Genomic DNA, 18,315 nt, shown 5'->3' with positions numbered 1-18,315 from the left:
ATAAGAGTGAAAGTTATTAGAATAAATGAAATTTTACGTATTTGTGAAGGATTCTTTCAAATGAAACACTATTATTTACTACACGTCTACAACTGATATTAACTGTTACCGTATCTAATATAATTTGCTCTTAGGAGACTTGCAGTGCTTAAATATGTGTTACAACCGTCAATGCCTAAGGTAAATCAATATAGATCATACATAAAAAGATAGTTGCCAATAAAAATGTGCGGTGAAAAAATGAAGACAATGTTAGTGGTTCTTATTCGAAGTATGATACAGTTAAAAGTGACCGAGGGGAATAGGGTCCCATTAGCTCAGTCGGTAGAGCACTGTCCCGGAAAGACAAGGGTCCTGGGTTCGAGTCCCAGATGTGACCGTTTCCTTTTCTGATTTTTCTGTTTCAGATTTTTGTTTAGAAATCATTAATATTGTCTTCAATATTTAAATATTACAATTTGAGGTTTTACTCAACAAAGTTATTCCGAAAAAAAAAACAATATAGTATAGTTTGTCAAAACAATTCAATATAGTTATAACAACTATAATTAATTGTACCCGTGTTTATAAATAAAAGGAGCGTAATTGTGTGATGAGATTAGGAGTCGGTTTGGTTAAAAGGTGTTAATTTTACTCCAACTGATGGTAATTCTTTACCTACAACTGTTACTGTATCTTATAAAGTTTAAAATTATAAAAATGAGAATGAAATAATAGATTATTACAATATAATGTTCACATTTTATTGCGTACATATGCATTGATATACAACGGAAAAAGATAAAATAATGTAATCTTATTAAACTTAATTAAAACACAAATATCTAAATATTTTCCCACTCAACTGGTCTTTCCCGTCTAACGATATTGTAATTCCTAATTGTGATAAACCTTACCCCTCCCCCCTCCTTCCATTTCTTCTTTCCAACTGTAATCTATATTTAATTTTTTACTTTGGTGTATACCTCCTGATGAGGTAAACTTCGTTCATGAAACATGTAGAGGTTGTATATAATAAAGTGATATAAACAAAGTTATTTGTTTTTTAATAAAATAAATAATGCCACCACAAAGTGATAAGATTTCAGAGAAAATCTTCTTATTAAACGCTAGTTAATGGTCAAGTAATTTTGCAAAACTATGTCTATTGTTAGCTGCATATTTAAATATTCGCGCCAGTCATTTGGTTCGTTCTTATACCGCCAGAGGTGCGCTCTCTCGGCCATCACTGAAACTTTAGCTGCCGGCCATCGGCCATTTTCAAGGACCCTCAGAACGCGTGATTTTTTACAAACGTCAAACTTTTTTACGTAATTGTGGATAATTTTCATTTTAATGTCATTAATCCAATGGATTATTAACTTTCTAAGAAATATTTTCTTAAAATTGAGGGAAATAGTGGTCGTTTTTTGCCTGCAGACCCCCGATTTATTTATTTTGTCGAAAGATATGTGGAATTTACCCGAAACATAAGATTTGAATTTGACCAATCAGAGGGTCTAAAGTCTAAACCGTCCAGACGCTGGGGTAGTAATACTATCCGATAAGTAGAGAGGAGTTGATGTTTTATAATCGAGTCGTAAAAACAATTTTCGGGCGCTTACTTTGCTCACGCTGGCTAAACATTTTGAGATACATCGAAATGATAGACCACGGAAATGTACATCTTAAAAAGACCTATAGAATATCTTTATCTCCTAAGAATTATCCCCAGCAACGCCGAGTAGACCACATCTAGTTATAATATATATACAGAAGAATAATAAGAAAGCGGTACAAATTTATAAATACATGATTAATTACCTACATAACTTGATGAGATCAATTCAATAAAAAGCATTCCAGGGATATTGCCGCATAACAAATTATTCCAATAATATTTTATGCTTTCATTATTAATGACACGTAATAATTTCAATCAAAATTCAGAATTAACAACGGGTAATATTTATTAATTATCGGATATTCTGCAACCAAATTTTGCACGTAGGGAAGTTACGGTGCATCGATTTCATCATGAAGCTGGAATGATAATTTTTGATTAATTGACGCGTTATTCTAATTAAAATGTCAATTCGGTTCATCAATGCAGAAAATGTATTATTCGCGCATTATCGAATATATATTACTAACGCGTATGTTACTTTGAGTGAAGTTGAATGAAAGAGAATAATTAACTAACCAACCTAGTAAACAATCATGCTGCTTAATTGCATGGGAAAGCAGAGACAATACACCGCTATAAATCTTCAACTCGTGGAGGGAAAATAAAAAAAATAATTATTTTTAAAGGTAAAAGCTCGCGTATCTCATTGGCAGGACTGACAGGCCTCTCGGGTCGGACCCTCATCTAAAGAGGGCCGAAGTTTAAAAGAGGGATTCAAATAAGACTCTCTAAAGCACCGTAATAAGAAGTTTTTCACCACGTTCCTTACTTAAACTTTATTTTATTCTTTTTAAACTTTATTGGAACTTTCAAGAAGTCCTACTTGGTTTTATTTAATCTTTTTAACGTTAACTGGTCAAACCACAAAGAAAACATATTTTTTAATAGACTAAGGACGGGTTGTTTCGGAGAATTTGAACAATTTTTCAAATTTATAACGTTAATTTTCAAGCTCTGTGAAACATTTTTTCAAGTTATATCAAGCAACTAGTCTATAACGATATAGTAACATAACTTGAATGGGACTTTTACAGAACCCGAAAATGATGAATTGAACGAACAACCCGTCCTAAGATTCTTATTAGAGAAATAACCATCTTGAAAATTTTGGGCGAAGTACATGTACATAATGGTGACGTGATAAATCATCACAATGATAATTCATAACATCTTTAAAAAGTTATATAAAGTCATGGAAAGTGATGAAACAAAAACTTTACTAACTGGGTTAAGTAGGTTAGGTTATGTTAGGTTAAGTTAAAAAAAAAAAATTCATCGTTTTTAATGACTTTATATCACTTTTTAAAAGTGTGTTGAATTGTCAATTGAGTTATCATGAAACCGTACATAATATATTGTTCTGTATATGTACTGCTACCTAACGCATTTGCAGAATCAATTATACCTACATAGGCTACGGAATAAACAGTTGTGTACTAGAGTACAAAACTGACATAAATGAAATAGAACACACAGAACTACGTTCCCTAAAATTTATATCAGGAAAAAGTATGTCATGGCGATTAAAAAAAGAATATTTTCGTTGTGTACGTGCACCCTATTTCATAGTAGGGTAAATTACCAAATACCGCTGGATAAATTATTCTGGAACACAGAAATCAAAAAAATTGTGAACCACAGTAATTGTGTACCATAATACGCACAAAAAAGCACAATTTTGTATTATTAATAAATCACAAAATGTATACGGAGATAGAACAAAGAGGCTTTACTTGAAGACATACAAAAAGAGACATCCACAAACTCTCTTCTAACTCCTTAGAAGTTGAAAACAAATACCTAAAATTTATATGTGTATGTGTATATATTATTTATTGCGTACAAAAGTAAAAAAATACCGTAAGTATATTCTATCCGTCTATCTCTATGTCTATTTATATAAAGAATAGTATCTCTGGCGGGCGGCGTGAATTTTATTTTTATTCAATTCTACAGTAATTCCGAGATTGATGAAATTTGTCACACATGACCTGCATAACAAGGACAAGGTCAATGTTCACATTAGATTTCAAAAAAAACCACCCCAACCACTTTTCCCACTCGGTAGAGCAAAATTTTGATTTTTTTTTCATATTTTTAAAAATTAAACATTCAAAACAAGAGAAAAAAAGTCTGCATATTGCAACGCCAGGAACTTATAAATAATGCCTAAATTGTAACCAGATAAAATCAAAACATTAGATTTCTTACAATCGAACTGAATGTATGTAGTTTTGTAAGGCTTATGAAAAATAAAACTGTAAAAAATAAAACCGAAAAGTTACTAAATAATAAATTAAATATACTTAATATAAAAAAAACCTTTTTTTCCATGAAGACGGCTGATATTGATGTTGACTTAAGATTTTATTTTGGGTTCTTGTATCAATAATTGGGGTTACCGATCACAACCGCAAATCAGAAATCAAAAACCCGCGGCACAAGTGTGTTGTGGGTAAGTCCTCATTTCCTCACAACCTAATAGATAAAACATGTTCATATATCTAATTTATTTTTTCAGTAGATTAGACTACATCGATAGAATTACTTTTGATTTTTTCAAATCGATATTTTAGTGTTCTGCTTATACGTTTATTTCAATGGTTCATCAGATATTTTTTCCTAAATTAATTAAACGTTGAGAATGACACAACCGAGTAAAACCTATTATATGACGATAACTATTTTTTTTTACAAAAAAACGAAAACATAAAACTATACCTACCTACCAACCCATTTAAATGTTGTATATTTTGAGGGAGATGGAGTTAATTAATGAGTATTGTGATTTATTAAAAAATCTCTTAAAATTATTGGTAATCTGGATAAACTTTAAGTAAATTCGAAATAATATCGGAACACACTTTCATGTAGCTGCGTTTGTCTTAATAACATATTACAACGAAATGCAAAAATGTTAGGATTTTTAGGAACCGGTGTTCCGGTATTGTGACAGTTAATTGGTGTTTTACTAATAGTTTATCAGGAAACCTATCAATTTATTCGTTAAGAGCCTGCAATCCCGTTTTTAACCAGATAACGGAAAGACATACTTAATAAATTAGTATGAATAATCATGTTTATAAAGAAGTTTCATAATAAATAATATTACAAAACGTTTCTGTATAGTAAAAACTAGTCACATAGTTAATATTAGCGTACAATACTATTGCGCAAAAGTGAACCAAAAAGAAGTATCAGTGTATAACTTTTACCCGCTCGTTTACTTTGTACCCCCATCCCTTGAGATAGTATCTCAAACTCAATCTTAATTATATTGTATTCTCATGAAAATAAACTAGGTTGCTTAAATATTTCAAATTACTTATAAGTTCTTCGCTTTCTTAAGAGTCACCAAAAAGAAGCAAATTTTGTCTAATATATAAGAACAGATATCAAAAAGGATTTGTTTGAATTTTAAGACTCCCTTATTGGAGTGAGGATCCACTTATCCCTTTAAACGCAGTAAGCAAATAATCCCTTTTCTCATCCATTTTAACACCAATACTAGAAAAAGCGCATTAAAATTTACTAATCATAGGGATGCCTTAAGCGTTGGTCGATTTACGTTGATGTACGCGTTCAACGGTACTTAATGTTTTTATGGACCCTGAAATTGGTCGTTTTCTACGTCGAAAGGGTAAATAAAATCGGTCTAATTTAGGGTATTTACGCACCCATAGACCTAAAATGTTATAGAAAAGTAAAAGTGAAAGGTACTCACCATTTGCGTTGAGTTCAGTGGCAGCGCGGCCGTAGTCTCTGAAGTGTATGGTGCCCCCCGCCGTGCTTGCCGAGCTGGTGCTCTGGCGACTATTGCGGTGCCCCACGGCCGCCAGCCCAGCACTTGAGCGCCGTTTGCTGGAGCCCCCGCTCTGGTACCCGCTGGAGGCTGTGTCACAGCTTATACTCACAGCTTTGTGAGGGCTTGCCTCTTTGTCTGGCACCACTACACTAACTGCCAGGCTGTCACCAATTACGGTTTCAGGACACTCTGGTTCTTCTTCCCCTATAGCCTCTGTGAAGGTACTGTAATTGGGACTCACAGTACCTAAACTCGAGTGGGGTCGGATCTGACCGATGGTCAGTCCAATGTCTCCGTCACTGGGGTGCAAGTGGTGGTGGGAATGGTGTGCGGCGTGAGACGTGTGCTGCAAGTGAACTGCATTTAACAATATGTTGGAACTAGTGCGAGAGAGAGCTTTTCTTTGTCTTATAGCCTCTTTGTAGATCCGGCAGTACATTGTGATCATCACTATCCCCGGAATCCAAAACGACACACACGACGATATTATCGCGTATAATTTATTCACTACAAACACGCAAATGTGTGGATTAGCGTCCCTGAACTCTTTGTGTTCGTCCGTCGTGTACCAACCCAGAAAGATTGGAGTGAAACTGATTAGCGCGGGCAGGAGCCACACATTCGCTAACATGAAACACACAGTTCGATGGGTCATGGTTATGGGATATTCTAGCGGCCTCACAATGGCGTAATATCTATCCACGGAAATACAACACAAATGCAAAATGGAGGCAGTCGAAAAGTAAACATCTAAGGAATTCCACACGTCACACATGAAATAACCGAACATCCATTTGCCCTGAGTCAACTCGACACTGGCGTTAAACGTCATCGCGCACAGAGCCACGAGCATATCTGCCATGGCGAGGCTCACCACATAGTAGTTGGTGATGACGCGCAACTTCCTATGGCGGTGGACGGAGATGATGACGAGGGCATTGCCGAGGACCGCGCTGATGATGATGGTCCCGAATATGAAGCCCTTCAACACCAACGCCAGCAAGTCCGTCCAGCCGGGAGCCAGGGCCTCCACGCTGGCCGGGCTCGACGGCAGCGGGGCGGCGGAGGGCGGCGGGGAAGATGGCCCCCTGCCCGCGGCGCGGAACTCGTACCCCCCGGGAGGCAGAAGCGAGGAAGAGGGCGGCTGGAAGGGCGACGGGTAAGGCGCGCTCGGCGCCGGGCCGGGTGGGAACTGCGTCAGCAAGTGAACCAGCATCTCTCCGGGGAGCTCTCGCGTCTACCTGTGGGGGGAGTGGGGCGTTACTGCCACCGGACCCAACACAACAGCCATCAGCAGCATTTCCATTACTGGCAAGCGCATTTCAATTTGTCTTGCTGTTTGTGCATCTACTGGTCACTAGTGATGAACGACACCTATAAGCTGCAGTTACCTGAAGGCAAAAGAAATATGGGTTCTGTAATAAAAAATACTTTTAACAGGCTTTAAGACACTTTAATAAATAAATGTTTGGAACTTGCGAGACTTTAAACAGAAACCGCATAGCGCTTAAATTGTCAAAAGAGCTATTTCAACAACATATTTAATCATTAAAGCCTTCCTTGACCTGACATGAGACGCGATGTTAAAAACACACAAACGTAATATGTATGACTTCTCCTGGAATATGTTTTCCAAATATGAAGTCCATATTTAAAGGATAAAGATCTAATAGATAGTGAACAAGGACATTTACGAAAATACAAAATGCTTCTAAAGACCGGCAATATGAAGTTAGTCTCAAGGAACTAAGATTACCAACGTTAAAATAAAAAGGGGTGACTTGATTGAGACTTTCAAAATTTTATCTGGACATTATAGCTACCCTGGCATCCAAAAAATCTTCAACATCAACAAAAATTTAAAACTCATTGGACTATATTTTTTTTTACAAAAACTCCTTCTGCATCCTCAAAAGCCAGAGAATTATGTATCATAATAGCTTGGAGAAGGAGTGCAAATAAACACACCATTAAAAAGAAAACGCTAATAAATCTAAACGAAACACGAAACGGAACAAGACACAATCAAATAAAAAGCTAACGGTCTCTACTGGAAATCGACCACAGGATCTTTGTCTAACTGGAACAATGCCTCAACCGACTCGGATATCGGTAGCTAATTAACTAACGTCATTTTTGACGATCTCATATTTCTAATTCAGAATTAACGACTTCAAAATCTTTAACTGTTTTTCCCCAATTTTTGGCTGCTAACTTTTTGAATTATTACAAAGATAAAACAAATTTGTTTGTAATCTAGATAGTGCCGCGAATAAATACATATATTCGATTTTTATTGATATGGGAAACCTATTATTAAACTGATAAGTATAACCATCAAATTTTATTAAAAAAAAATTTATGTATAAAACTGAAAAAAGTATATCTCCAAGGGAATTGTTTCTTTATTTCATTCCTCGTCACTGTCGAGGTGGACCTCGGAGATACTACATTATATTTTAAATATCATAGATCAATAAAATTTTGTTGATAATTCTCGCCGCAGGGTTTTAGAATTGGGACGGGATTGTGGCGGGAAGGAACGAGAAAGGAGGAAGAAGAAAGGGGACAACGCTTTGAATGATTTTTTTATTTAAATTAGGATGTCAGGAGTCGGGATCGTCAATCATTGTGAACCACAATGGAGGAAAAAACCTTATGGTGTCTTTTTGATTTTCACTTGACATCCTCAAAAGTGAAAAGCCTGGCATTCGTATTAGAATACTTCAATGACAAATCTTTTTTCAAACGTTTTTCAGGCAGGTCCTATTTTTTTTTTGAATGCGAATAACAAAGACCAAATAAACATAACGATCTCGAATTTGAAAAAAATAATTTACGACCGTTTTACATTTAGACGAAATGCAAAATGGTCGGGATAAAGTTATTGAGAAAATTAAAGTAACATTTATGGAGATCCGTCATAGAGGTACATTCACTGAAAACAACGGAATTTTTTGTTGTTGTGTTTGCTAACACGATTATACCGTATTTTATAAATATTGCGAAACTTTATGATAATCTAAGGAAACAACTATAAAAAAGATTTATTATGGTATGCCTATTATGTTTTTTTCGTTATCGAATAATTTAGTTTGAAACTAGCTTTAAATTAAACTTTTTTTAATTTTCCGTCTCATTAGCAAGTTTTCTAAGATTTTTAATAAACCAGCAACATATGTTTCTCAATTATTATTATTATTATGTGCATGTATATAAAAATGTTTACATATATTTTTTTGGCTCTGCCTGTCTCACTAGGAAATTTTGTGCCGAGACAGACTAGTTTACAAATATTTTATAATTTTAAAATAAAGTACATTTTTCAATAAAGCAAAAATATTTGACAAAAAATTTCAGGTTGGTAGGTAGTGGTAACAAAAATGAGATAGAGGATTATATTTGGGTGAGGTGACTAATTATCGCACGACCTTTTTCAATGATCCATTGTTTGATCGGGATTTTGTATTTGTTAATATTATTCGATTTTCTTGTTTTTTCAGGTAGGTTATTGTATATTTTAGACGCAACGTATTTGAAATTTCTTCGACCAAATGTTGTGTTTGTTTTAGGTGTTTGTTAGAGTTCTTTGGTTTTGTGCCTCGTGTTTACAATATTTTGGTTATTTTCATAAAATGTATGTGTTTTATTTTTAAACAGATGAGTTAAGATATTTTTTGTGTAAATTTGTCGAATATATAATGCATGGAATTTGTAGAATATATCTGCAGTACTTTTTTCTATGGGAACTTTAAGGATAACTTTCTTAATTAATTTTTGTGCTTTCGATAATCAATCTATAGCTGATGCATTTATTGGATAACCAACACCTCTACCATAGGTCACCCCAATAGTGTATCTCAAGTGTCTGCCATTGTGTCTCTCAATACCACCGACCGCAACATGTATCTGTAAGCTATATGCCTAATTGTAAGATGCTCATCGTATTAAAGGAGATTTCTCATCCACGAGGTTAAGATGTCTTCGGTTTTCAGGTTTTCTGATTCGGGTCAACTGAATGGTGATGGGATATCACCTGCACCACACTGAAAAGGCACCAATCCTTGGCCTTGATAGTCCCTTCTTATACTTCTTACAGGAGGATAAAAGTACTACTATAAATATGTGTCAGATAACCTGTGTGCTGGTATTTAATGTAGTGCTTCTGTTTTGCGAATCTATAAACGGTAGCTCTGTAAGAAAACTCTTCGACACGAAAGGAAGATACAGTTGTTCTAATAGCTAAGACGACCCAATGCTCTAATAAAGGGAGTTTGCTCAAGGTTCATAATTTAATTAATTCCGACGAATCCGTAACGATTATATATATATGGTAGGTTACATTTATTCAAACTAGAACTTTCAATCCCGGGATCTCGAGAACCGTTATCCCGGTGCTGCGCTTGTCTTGATCCCGGGATGGCGGGTATTTTGTTGGTTTCACGATCTTCGTTCAACCGTGGTCATATTTTTTTTTTATTTGCAGCATTTCATGTACTGCAAAATATTCTTGAGATCTTGCGATACAGGATTTTGGGTAGGTTATATTTATTGCGCTGATCTTAAATGCGAATGGAAGCTTTTATCGAAGTATTAATACCATTCAGTATTTAGTCTTGTGACATCACTTCACTGTGATTTTTCGCTAGCAGTAGCATTTTTTCGTCGTCACAGAACGCTTTAGTCAGCTAATACAATGAGTTATTTTATGAGAAGCAATTTGGACAGCGGTGATTTTGCTCTTTCATTGAAAGAGTAACTCCCTCGTCGAATAAATGAACGTCGGACTCGTGTATCTTATTTGCTACGGTTTTTACAGCAATACAATGAAATGCAGAAACTAATCAATAAGATCATCACTAAATGACAAAATAATATGTTCTTATTGAGTTCGCATTTAAGTCTCAAAATGTTGAATGAGTTTTTTATTGGATTTTTCATATTTTGTTAATAATTCATGATAACTTATATATGTACAATACCTTGTTGTGTATCGTCAGGTTCCATGAATTGTGCCCTGCATAGGTTTTTGGCGATAGCTCAGATGTAGAGGATAGAGAATCCAAATCCTTCAGGTTTGGGTCAGCCAACAGGCTTTTACACGGGGAACAATGCCAAGTAGACTACTCCATATTCGTCAAAATGAAACGCAAATGGGAGTATGGGAAAGTATATTCACATGCACAAATACATTGCAGTTACACAAATGGGAGGTACAATTAACATCCTAAATAAATTCCTGACTGTTAGTTAGAACAAACTCTCTTTTAAATTGTTTCTGGCTGGTAAGCTTGGATATCAACACAATACAAGAAATATAGGCACATGAAGAGGAATGATAAATTAACAGCTTACATGTTTGGCAGGATGATAAGGATTTGAGCACGCTCTGAGAGCGTCTTGTAAATTGGCAAACCACACATGGTGACAAGGCCGAGGTCAGATTTGAAGTGATGGCCGTTGATGATTTCCAGCATGCGTGTCGGAGAGTGCGTTGTACAGTGTTGACAACTTAACCGCGCGAAATGCGCAATGCTGGTGAGCAGTTATCAATGGTATCAACTGACAGCTTCTTATAGGTAAGTTTTTAAACACCCCAAAAACAAACAACAAAAATTACAGCTTCTTAATTTATTTTCGCGGGTCTTTTTGAAAGTGTTGATTTATTACGTAACAACCTATAATATAAAATATTCGTTACCACTCCCATTTCTTAAATTATCGAAGAAAGTAAGCACTTTGTGGCTTGACATTATAAAAATGAAAAAAAAATTAACTTTGTTTTAAACCAGTTTATTTGAGTTATATAGGTCGACCGGTTTCGGTTGAAATATCATTTCCATTGTCCTGGAGAAAATTGAATGCAACCTAAACCGGTCGACATACATAACTCAAATAAAGTGGATTAAAACAAAGCTCAATTTTTTTTCATTTATTTTTTATGTTTATGTTAATTTAAACATTTAAATTCCCGGTGCTAGTACCAGAATCCCGGGATTGAAAAATCCTAGCATTGTAATCCTGGTTTCAGAAAAAAAATCCCGGGATTGAAAGCACTTATTTTTTGGGTACTAAGCTATGTTGCGCTACCTCCTTCTTTAACCAACGTTTCGGACATGGTTACAGTATCTATCATCAGGGCACATTACACACCTGCCCTGACGATGGACCCTTGACACAGATGTTGAGATTTCCAAAACGTTGCCTAAAGAAAGAGGTATCGCAAAACGGCGTAATTTCCTAAAAATACGTCACGATAATATTCTGTTGATTAGTTAGACCTCGAAAACAATATTAATTTATAGAGTTGGGAAAGTTAAGCTAAGTTTATAGAATAAGTTTTGAAATAATATTCTGCTATTTGTTTAACGATTTTGACTTCGTTAAGCGGTCTGAAAACTTATATAACAGAAAGAAAAGCTTAACGAGAGTTAAAAATTGTTAGTCTTAGATGATGGTTCTTTAACTAACTTTATGTTTAAGAATAGATTTAAGCACCCTGCACAAGTAACACGTACTTAACTAAGGCTCTAACTGTTGAATAAATCACCCGCAAGACCTTTTTTTACATTCACTCCACACAGGAGTGAATATGAGCTTTTGAAAGACAACCATTCGCTATGAATTAATTTTAATGTTTTACCGTTCAGATCGGCAATCAATTTAAGCAAGTTCCGCCTTTTGAACCTTTAAATTATTAACCTTATACCTTTAAATAAAATAAAAAATTATATAATAATTTTTTTTTAGAAGAATATTGACAACATTAAATATAAAAAAATTAAACGTTTAGGCAGCAACCGAGAAACAAACTCGGGACCTCTACTCTGCCTAAACATCCACTCTAGATTACTTCTATCACGGTGATGACAATAAAATAGTACATTTTGTTTGCCCAAAACCATTTACACGACCTATACCATTTCAGGCATGGCAATGACCGTGATAGAGTAGTATTTTGTATGCGCTAAATCATTTACACAATCTATACCGTTTCAGTCACGGTGATGACCGTGATAGAGTAGGTTTTGTTTGCGCGAAATCATGAAACTACATAACCTATTAACTTCATTAGAAAATACTTCACCTAACCTAATCTAACAATCTATCATACAGATTGCTTTGAAATAGACTTGTTGGAATAATGTGACTTTCAATCCCATTAATAAATTAAAATCTGTGGACTAAAATAGATTATATGGACCGAAATGCATCCAGGAGTACCATCTTACCAACTGAACTACATAAACCATTGCATTCACAATTATTTTTAACAAGCGCATGTTTCTTGCAAACAATGAATTAATAATACACTTTTGTTCAGTTTAAGTGTTACGTTACAGTTGCAGAAAAGTTCTACGTCTGCAAGGCTAGCCTAGCTGAGCCATCTACAGATGAGCTCCTACTACTTCTTCAGACAGATCCCATTTTTTGCCAACCAAAAACTAATGTTTTAGAATGACTAAACCTCGGCAAATTCATAACAAAATACTGGAAAATGCCACTGTCGCCTACACAGATGTGTTGAATTTCACAGGTCAGCGCATGATGTTAAAATACAGATAATTTATTTTGAGAATAAACTTGCAATGCTTTCTTCAGTGTCCAGTTTGTCATACCATAAAGAGTAATAGAGAAAACATATCAAAGAACCCGAGAAAAACACCGGAATATAAATATAAACACTGTTTTTTGTTGTTATTTAGTGTGGCATTAATTTCCAAAGTTAAATCACTTCACCAGGACATAAAGATTCGATTATTTCTTTTCCTCGGAATTCTAAGGGTGTTTTGTTTACTGTCGAATTGAACAAGTTGTTGATCTCTGCCCCAGCAAGAATTCCTTCAAAGGAGGTGAAGTAAGCCCGGCTAACAAATAATGTTTGCTCCCATCTCATTTGATTGGATTTCTGTCACTGCCTGTTGTGTTTGTTACCTTTACGAATTCTGAATTCTGTTTCTAGTGACGCAACGAACCCAACAAGGTGATATTTCTTTTAAAAATTCTTGAAACAAATAAAAAAAACTAATCATATGAAATAATCACACACCTGCTCGGAATAAAGTTTTTTTTCTTAAATAATTATTGTAAAAGTACGGGTAGGGACTTTGTGGCACTATTTATTTAAAATTTTATAATTAGGATGGGTTGTTTCGCACAATTTACAAAATTTATCGAATTTCAGAGCAATGTTAATGTGCTACTTTAAAAGTCCAGCACACCGCCTAGTGAGGAGGACCATAGTAACATTTCAGTACAGTTTATTTGTGATTTGTTTGATAGTATAATATAATAATTTTGGGATGACATTATGATCAAGTATGATTTTTAGATATTTTATGTTGTCAGTTTTTTTGTACAGCAGGACAATCTCAGATGTTGGAATCTATACATGCATGTGTTTTTATGGTGCTTGTCTTATTTTTTGGCTTTCGTCTGCTATTTGTACTGTATGTTGTAATTTTTTGGTGGTAAGTATGTTTATGTATAAGTATGTTTTTACTAGTGGTTCCTAATTCCGCTATGTTGTACACCTTTAGCTTTCTCCGTCTATTTCCTATTACACAGTTAATTTATGTAAATAGTGAATAGAACGGGCCCCAGTACGCTTCCTTGTGGAACTCCAAATGTAATCGGCAGTGGATTGCTAGTGTGCTGATTAGTTCTGACTTGTTGTGTTTTGTTAGAGCTTTAATTTTTTTTGGTTATAAGTTGGCGTTCCATGCCTTTGATATCAATGTTTTTTTCTATCAGTTCAAATAAGACTTTTATGAATTTTCCCGCCATAAGGTGAAACAGGTCTGGTCATAAAATAGTGAAAAAAGTTATAAAGGTGTTTTAACCTAGAATAAGTCATATAAAGGTTAAACGCAATGTACGTTATAATCTACGCGTTCGTAGATGGCATTAAATTATTTTATTAAAAAACACTTTTTTCAAGTTGTGCTTCGAAATATTAAGAATATAAAAAAAAATTTCAAGAATTGCTTAAAAATTTAATGTAAGAATTGCGAAAAGGTATTTTAATAAAAAAATAATAATTGGCGCCATCTACGAAAGAGCGGATTCTGAATTTTTTTGTAAACTCAATGAATCAGTTATTTTTGACCACCATTTTTAATCGTGTAATAATTTCGTTAATGTTAAATCTGAAATTAGTTTTTATTTTTTTAATTTAAAGCAATACCTTTTGGATGTATCAGATTTGAATGAGCTTAAACGTGTTCAAAGAACGATTCAAAATTAAAATTATTCAAGCTTAACGCTTCCATTATTTTTTCTTAACCTTCAACTACCCCATCTTCTTTTCTTTCCCATTCTCTTAGCATACCCAAATATGGGATGCCATTATACTAATGTTTACAAAACAAGCTTTTTCCGTACACACAATTATCATTTGACAAAAATCTATTCTGGAAATAAAAGCTGCAACTTTCAATTAACAGAGTAATTGATACGTGAAATATGTAGTCCAGTCATGTAACATCATGCACCATGGAAAATTGATTCTCTTCCATGACCTAATACAATGAAATGCATAGATACATTATGTAGGTTAGGCAACCTATATAGTATTTATGGTGAAATGCAGCGCTGACTCGGGCTAATAGCAAGCTATATATATATATCATTTATTATTTATAATGATGGTTTCGCATTACATACGTTTTTTATTGGGGCAGAGTGAAATGACTTAACATTGAGGTGCATAGATACAAAAAGGTATATAATGTATTTTGTGATTATAAGAATAATGTACAAGAGTCCTTACTGTTTCCGACTCTCCGGACCCAGCGGGACTATGTCAGCACCAAATTATATTTTTTTATAATTTAGTGAGTTAATTTATATATCGTTTTGATATATAAACTAATATGTTCAAGGTTACATTTCATTGTTTGTAAAATTATATTTTTACATTACGCCTAACTATTATTCATCGTTAATTTTTGGTCCTCTATACGTTAAGCAGTTCTGTGACTCTGTTTTCCTCATCTATTTCTATTGTTTGTGCTGTATTTATTTGCTCAAAGACACTTGTCATTCTTGGGGCAAAAAATAAACTGCTTCATACCTGATGCTTGGTAAAAGGAAAACATAAGTGTTAACCAATTAACCATTTATTGGCTACATAAATTAGGAAGAAAGGAGAGTGAATTCTTACTTTTCAAAAAACAAAAACAAACATATTTAAAAAAAATATAAAAATAATATAATATGTGATGCAAACAAGTATGTTAAACAAACATCAGTTAAATTTATGTTTTGATTTTTTTTTATTTTCTTAATTATTTTACTTCTCCTTTTTTTCTTTCTTTTTTCTTTTCTTTACTTTTTGTACAAAATAAGTATGCTAATTCGTACAAATTTTCACTGTCCTAAAGCTGGAATCCCTCCTAGTTGGACAGTCAAAACATTTTACAAATGTACAATATGTATTTCCTGTAATAAATAAATAAAATAAATATTTAATTTTTAGTTTATTTATTATGTATGTTACTAAAAAAATTATTCTTAATTATGTATAAAAATTAGGACATTATAAAGCAGTATCTTTTTTATTGGAATCCAATTCTGCTCCTCTCTCATTTTTGACAATTTTTTGGATATTTGCCTTTCCAATACATAAATCTATGCATCTCATAATTTCTAGTATGCGAAGGTTCCTTCATTGGCCAAATATAATATCGTAGAGCAGTAATCTGAATGTGAAGCCACTGAGGTTTTAAAAATTAGCTCTGGTGTATATTGAGAGGTGAAGACAGTATGAACTAACTAACTAACTAACCATCACGCCGTTTCCCCGCAGGGGTAGGCAGAGAGGACGGACCGCCAAACAACTCGGTCTTGGCACACACTTCTTGCCTCATTCACATTCATACATCGTCTCATACATATTATTCTATTATTCTGACTCTTGACATGGCCCGACTCGAGTATCTGATTCACTTGATCGTGCCATGTCTTCCTCGGGCGTCCCCGACCTCTGTTACCATTCGCATTTGCATCATATATCCTCCTTTAACTCCTATCTTTGCTCATTCGCTCTACATGCCCAAACCATCTAAGCGTCCCTTTCTTAATCTTACGCTTACATCAGCCTTGCACTCTTTGCGGATCTCCACATTCCTCACACGATCAAACATGGTTTTACCACACATACGCCTCAGGGATCTCATTTAAACAGCATTTAATCTACTTTAATCCTTTCATTGCCAGTTCCATGCCTCACTTCCATACATCAAGGTAGGTACCAGCACTCCGTTGTGGACTGCTAACTTCGCTTCTTTGGACAATTTTTTGCTAGCGCCAACGGCGTTCAGTCCTCCATTAACGGAGTTACCTGCATTTACCCTTCTTTCAATATCTCTGTCAGCCTTCCCATCTCTCTAGAACATACTTCCTAAATACACAAACTCATCCACCTGCTCCGAGTGAAGGAAAAAGAACTGGGACGGTCGGGTAGTGCCTGGCCAGAGTTGGTCACTAAACGCGTCTAACGGGATTTCAAGTCACTTTTTTATTATGTATTTTCGACGGAAACACTATTTATATACAAGTATATTATCTCAGTGACAGAGCGGTCGGCAAAATGGCTATTGTTTTCGAATTCGCTGGTTCTTAATCCGGCCGGCTTAAGCAAACAAAAACAAAAACAAATTTAATATCTCACAAGAATTATGAATATTGGAATATTCTCTTAATATTGGCCTAGTGTCAAAATAATACTACACATTTTTTTTAAATTTTGTAGTAGTTTTTGAAACACAAATAGATTGAAAGTTCCATGAAAACTTATGATGAAAATGAAAAAAAAAATTTCTTGATGCAAAAAATTTCCCGGACGAAATTATTATGCAAATTTGATTTAATCTCTGTTTGACAGTAAGTATAATGTATTATAGTTTATAATTTAGATAAAGATCCAAATAAAAAGTAGAAAAACAATTGAAAAATATAAACAGTGGCATAGAAATAGTAAAAAATAGTGAGAAACAAATACGCAGTATAATGAAATGATAAATTTAATAGTTACCACTAAATCCGCGGAATATTTTTAACGATGCCTTTGTAGCCAGAGAGTTTAAGTTGGCTGTGTGTGGCAGAGCCCTTGATTAAAACTGTCATAAAATTTAAATACACTAAAATCAATTTGGTTTAAGGCTCCGTTTTAAGTGTTCAAACAGAAGAAGAAGTTTACTAAAGATGATTTGGAAAGGAGAAATGTAAAAAAAAATATTTTAAAAAAATCAATTTGAAAAAATCAAAGTTTTTTTTACTACAATACATCTATTTTTAATTTCCTTTGTAGGGCATAACAACTAAAAACAATTTACGCAGAATATTCTTTTTTACTGCGCGCAATATTTCCAGGATAGCCACACTGCCTCCCGCCTCTAGCTGCGGACGCTGGCCATTTTTAATATTTTTCGGGATCTTTCTTCCTTCGTCAACAGTTCGTTCTTATTCCCATCATTTTGATAAGCTTACGATTGATTCTGTATAAATTTAAACGACCAATACAAATCAATTTATTACAATCGGTATTTTGGTTTATAAATTGGAGTCATATAATCTATCGGCACCCGATCGCTGAAGGTAAGCCAGCGATTCATATCTCACCAGCCATATCTTTTTATAATTTAAAAAAATACCAAACATTCCAAATCTCGCCAAATGCTGATCGGGTAGGACCGATATTTATTCAATATATTTACAGCTGTAATGTAATCCGATTTTAGAGAAATGCATTTATGTCCGCGTATGTATATGTGATTACCAAAACAAAGAATGCATTGTCATAGATGACGAGTCTATTTTTCAAGTTTCAGCTCTATCGGAT

General features: G+C 34.3%; 1 protein-coding gene across 1 annotated transcript in view; it reads right to left on the bottom strand.

Annotated features, from left to right (window-relative positions):
- LOC149411418 (octopamine receptor beta-1R-like) overlaps positions 1–6,339 on the bottom strand; it is a 402,754-nt gene extending 396,415 nt beyond the window's left edge. The window contains exon 1 of the mRNA XM_089646785.1: positions 5,391–6,339. Coding sequence (XP_089502911.1) covers positions 5,391–6,333 — 943 coding nt within the window. The 5' untranslated portion in view covers positions 6,334–6,339. The remainder of the gene's footprint in view (positions 1–5,390) is intronic.
- Positions 6,340–18,315: the final 11,976 nt, after the last annotated feature.

This window comes from Hesperophylax consimilis, chromosome 25 (assembly GCF_061612785.1).
Source record: "Hesperophylax consimilis isolate HC1 chromosome 25, BYU_Hcon_1.0, whole genome shotgun sequence".
Classification (NCBI taxonomy): domain Eukaryota; kingdom Metazoa; phylum Arthropoda; class Insecta; order Trichoptera; family Limnephilidae; genus Hesperophylax; species Hesperophylax consimilis.
The sequence above is the reverse complement of the archived record's forward strand: the minus strand, read 5'-3'. Positions and strand labels throughout refer to the sequence as shown.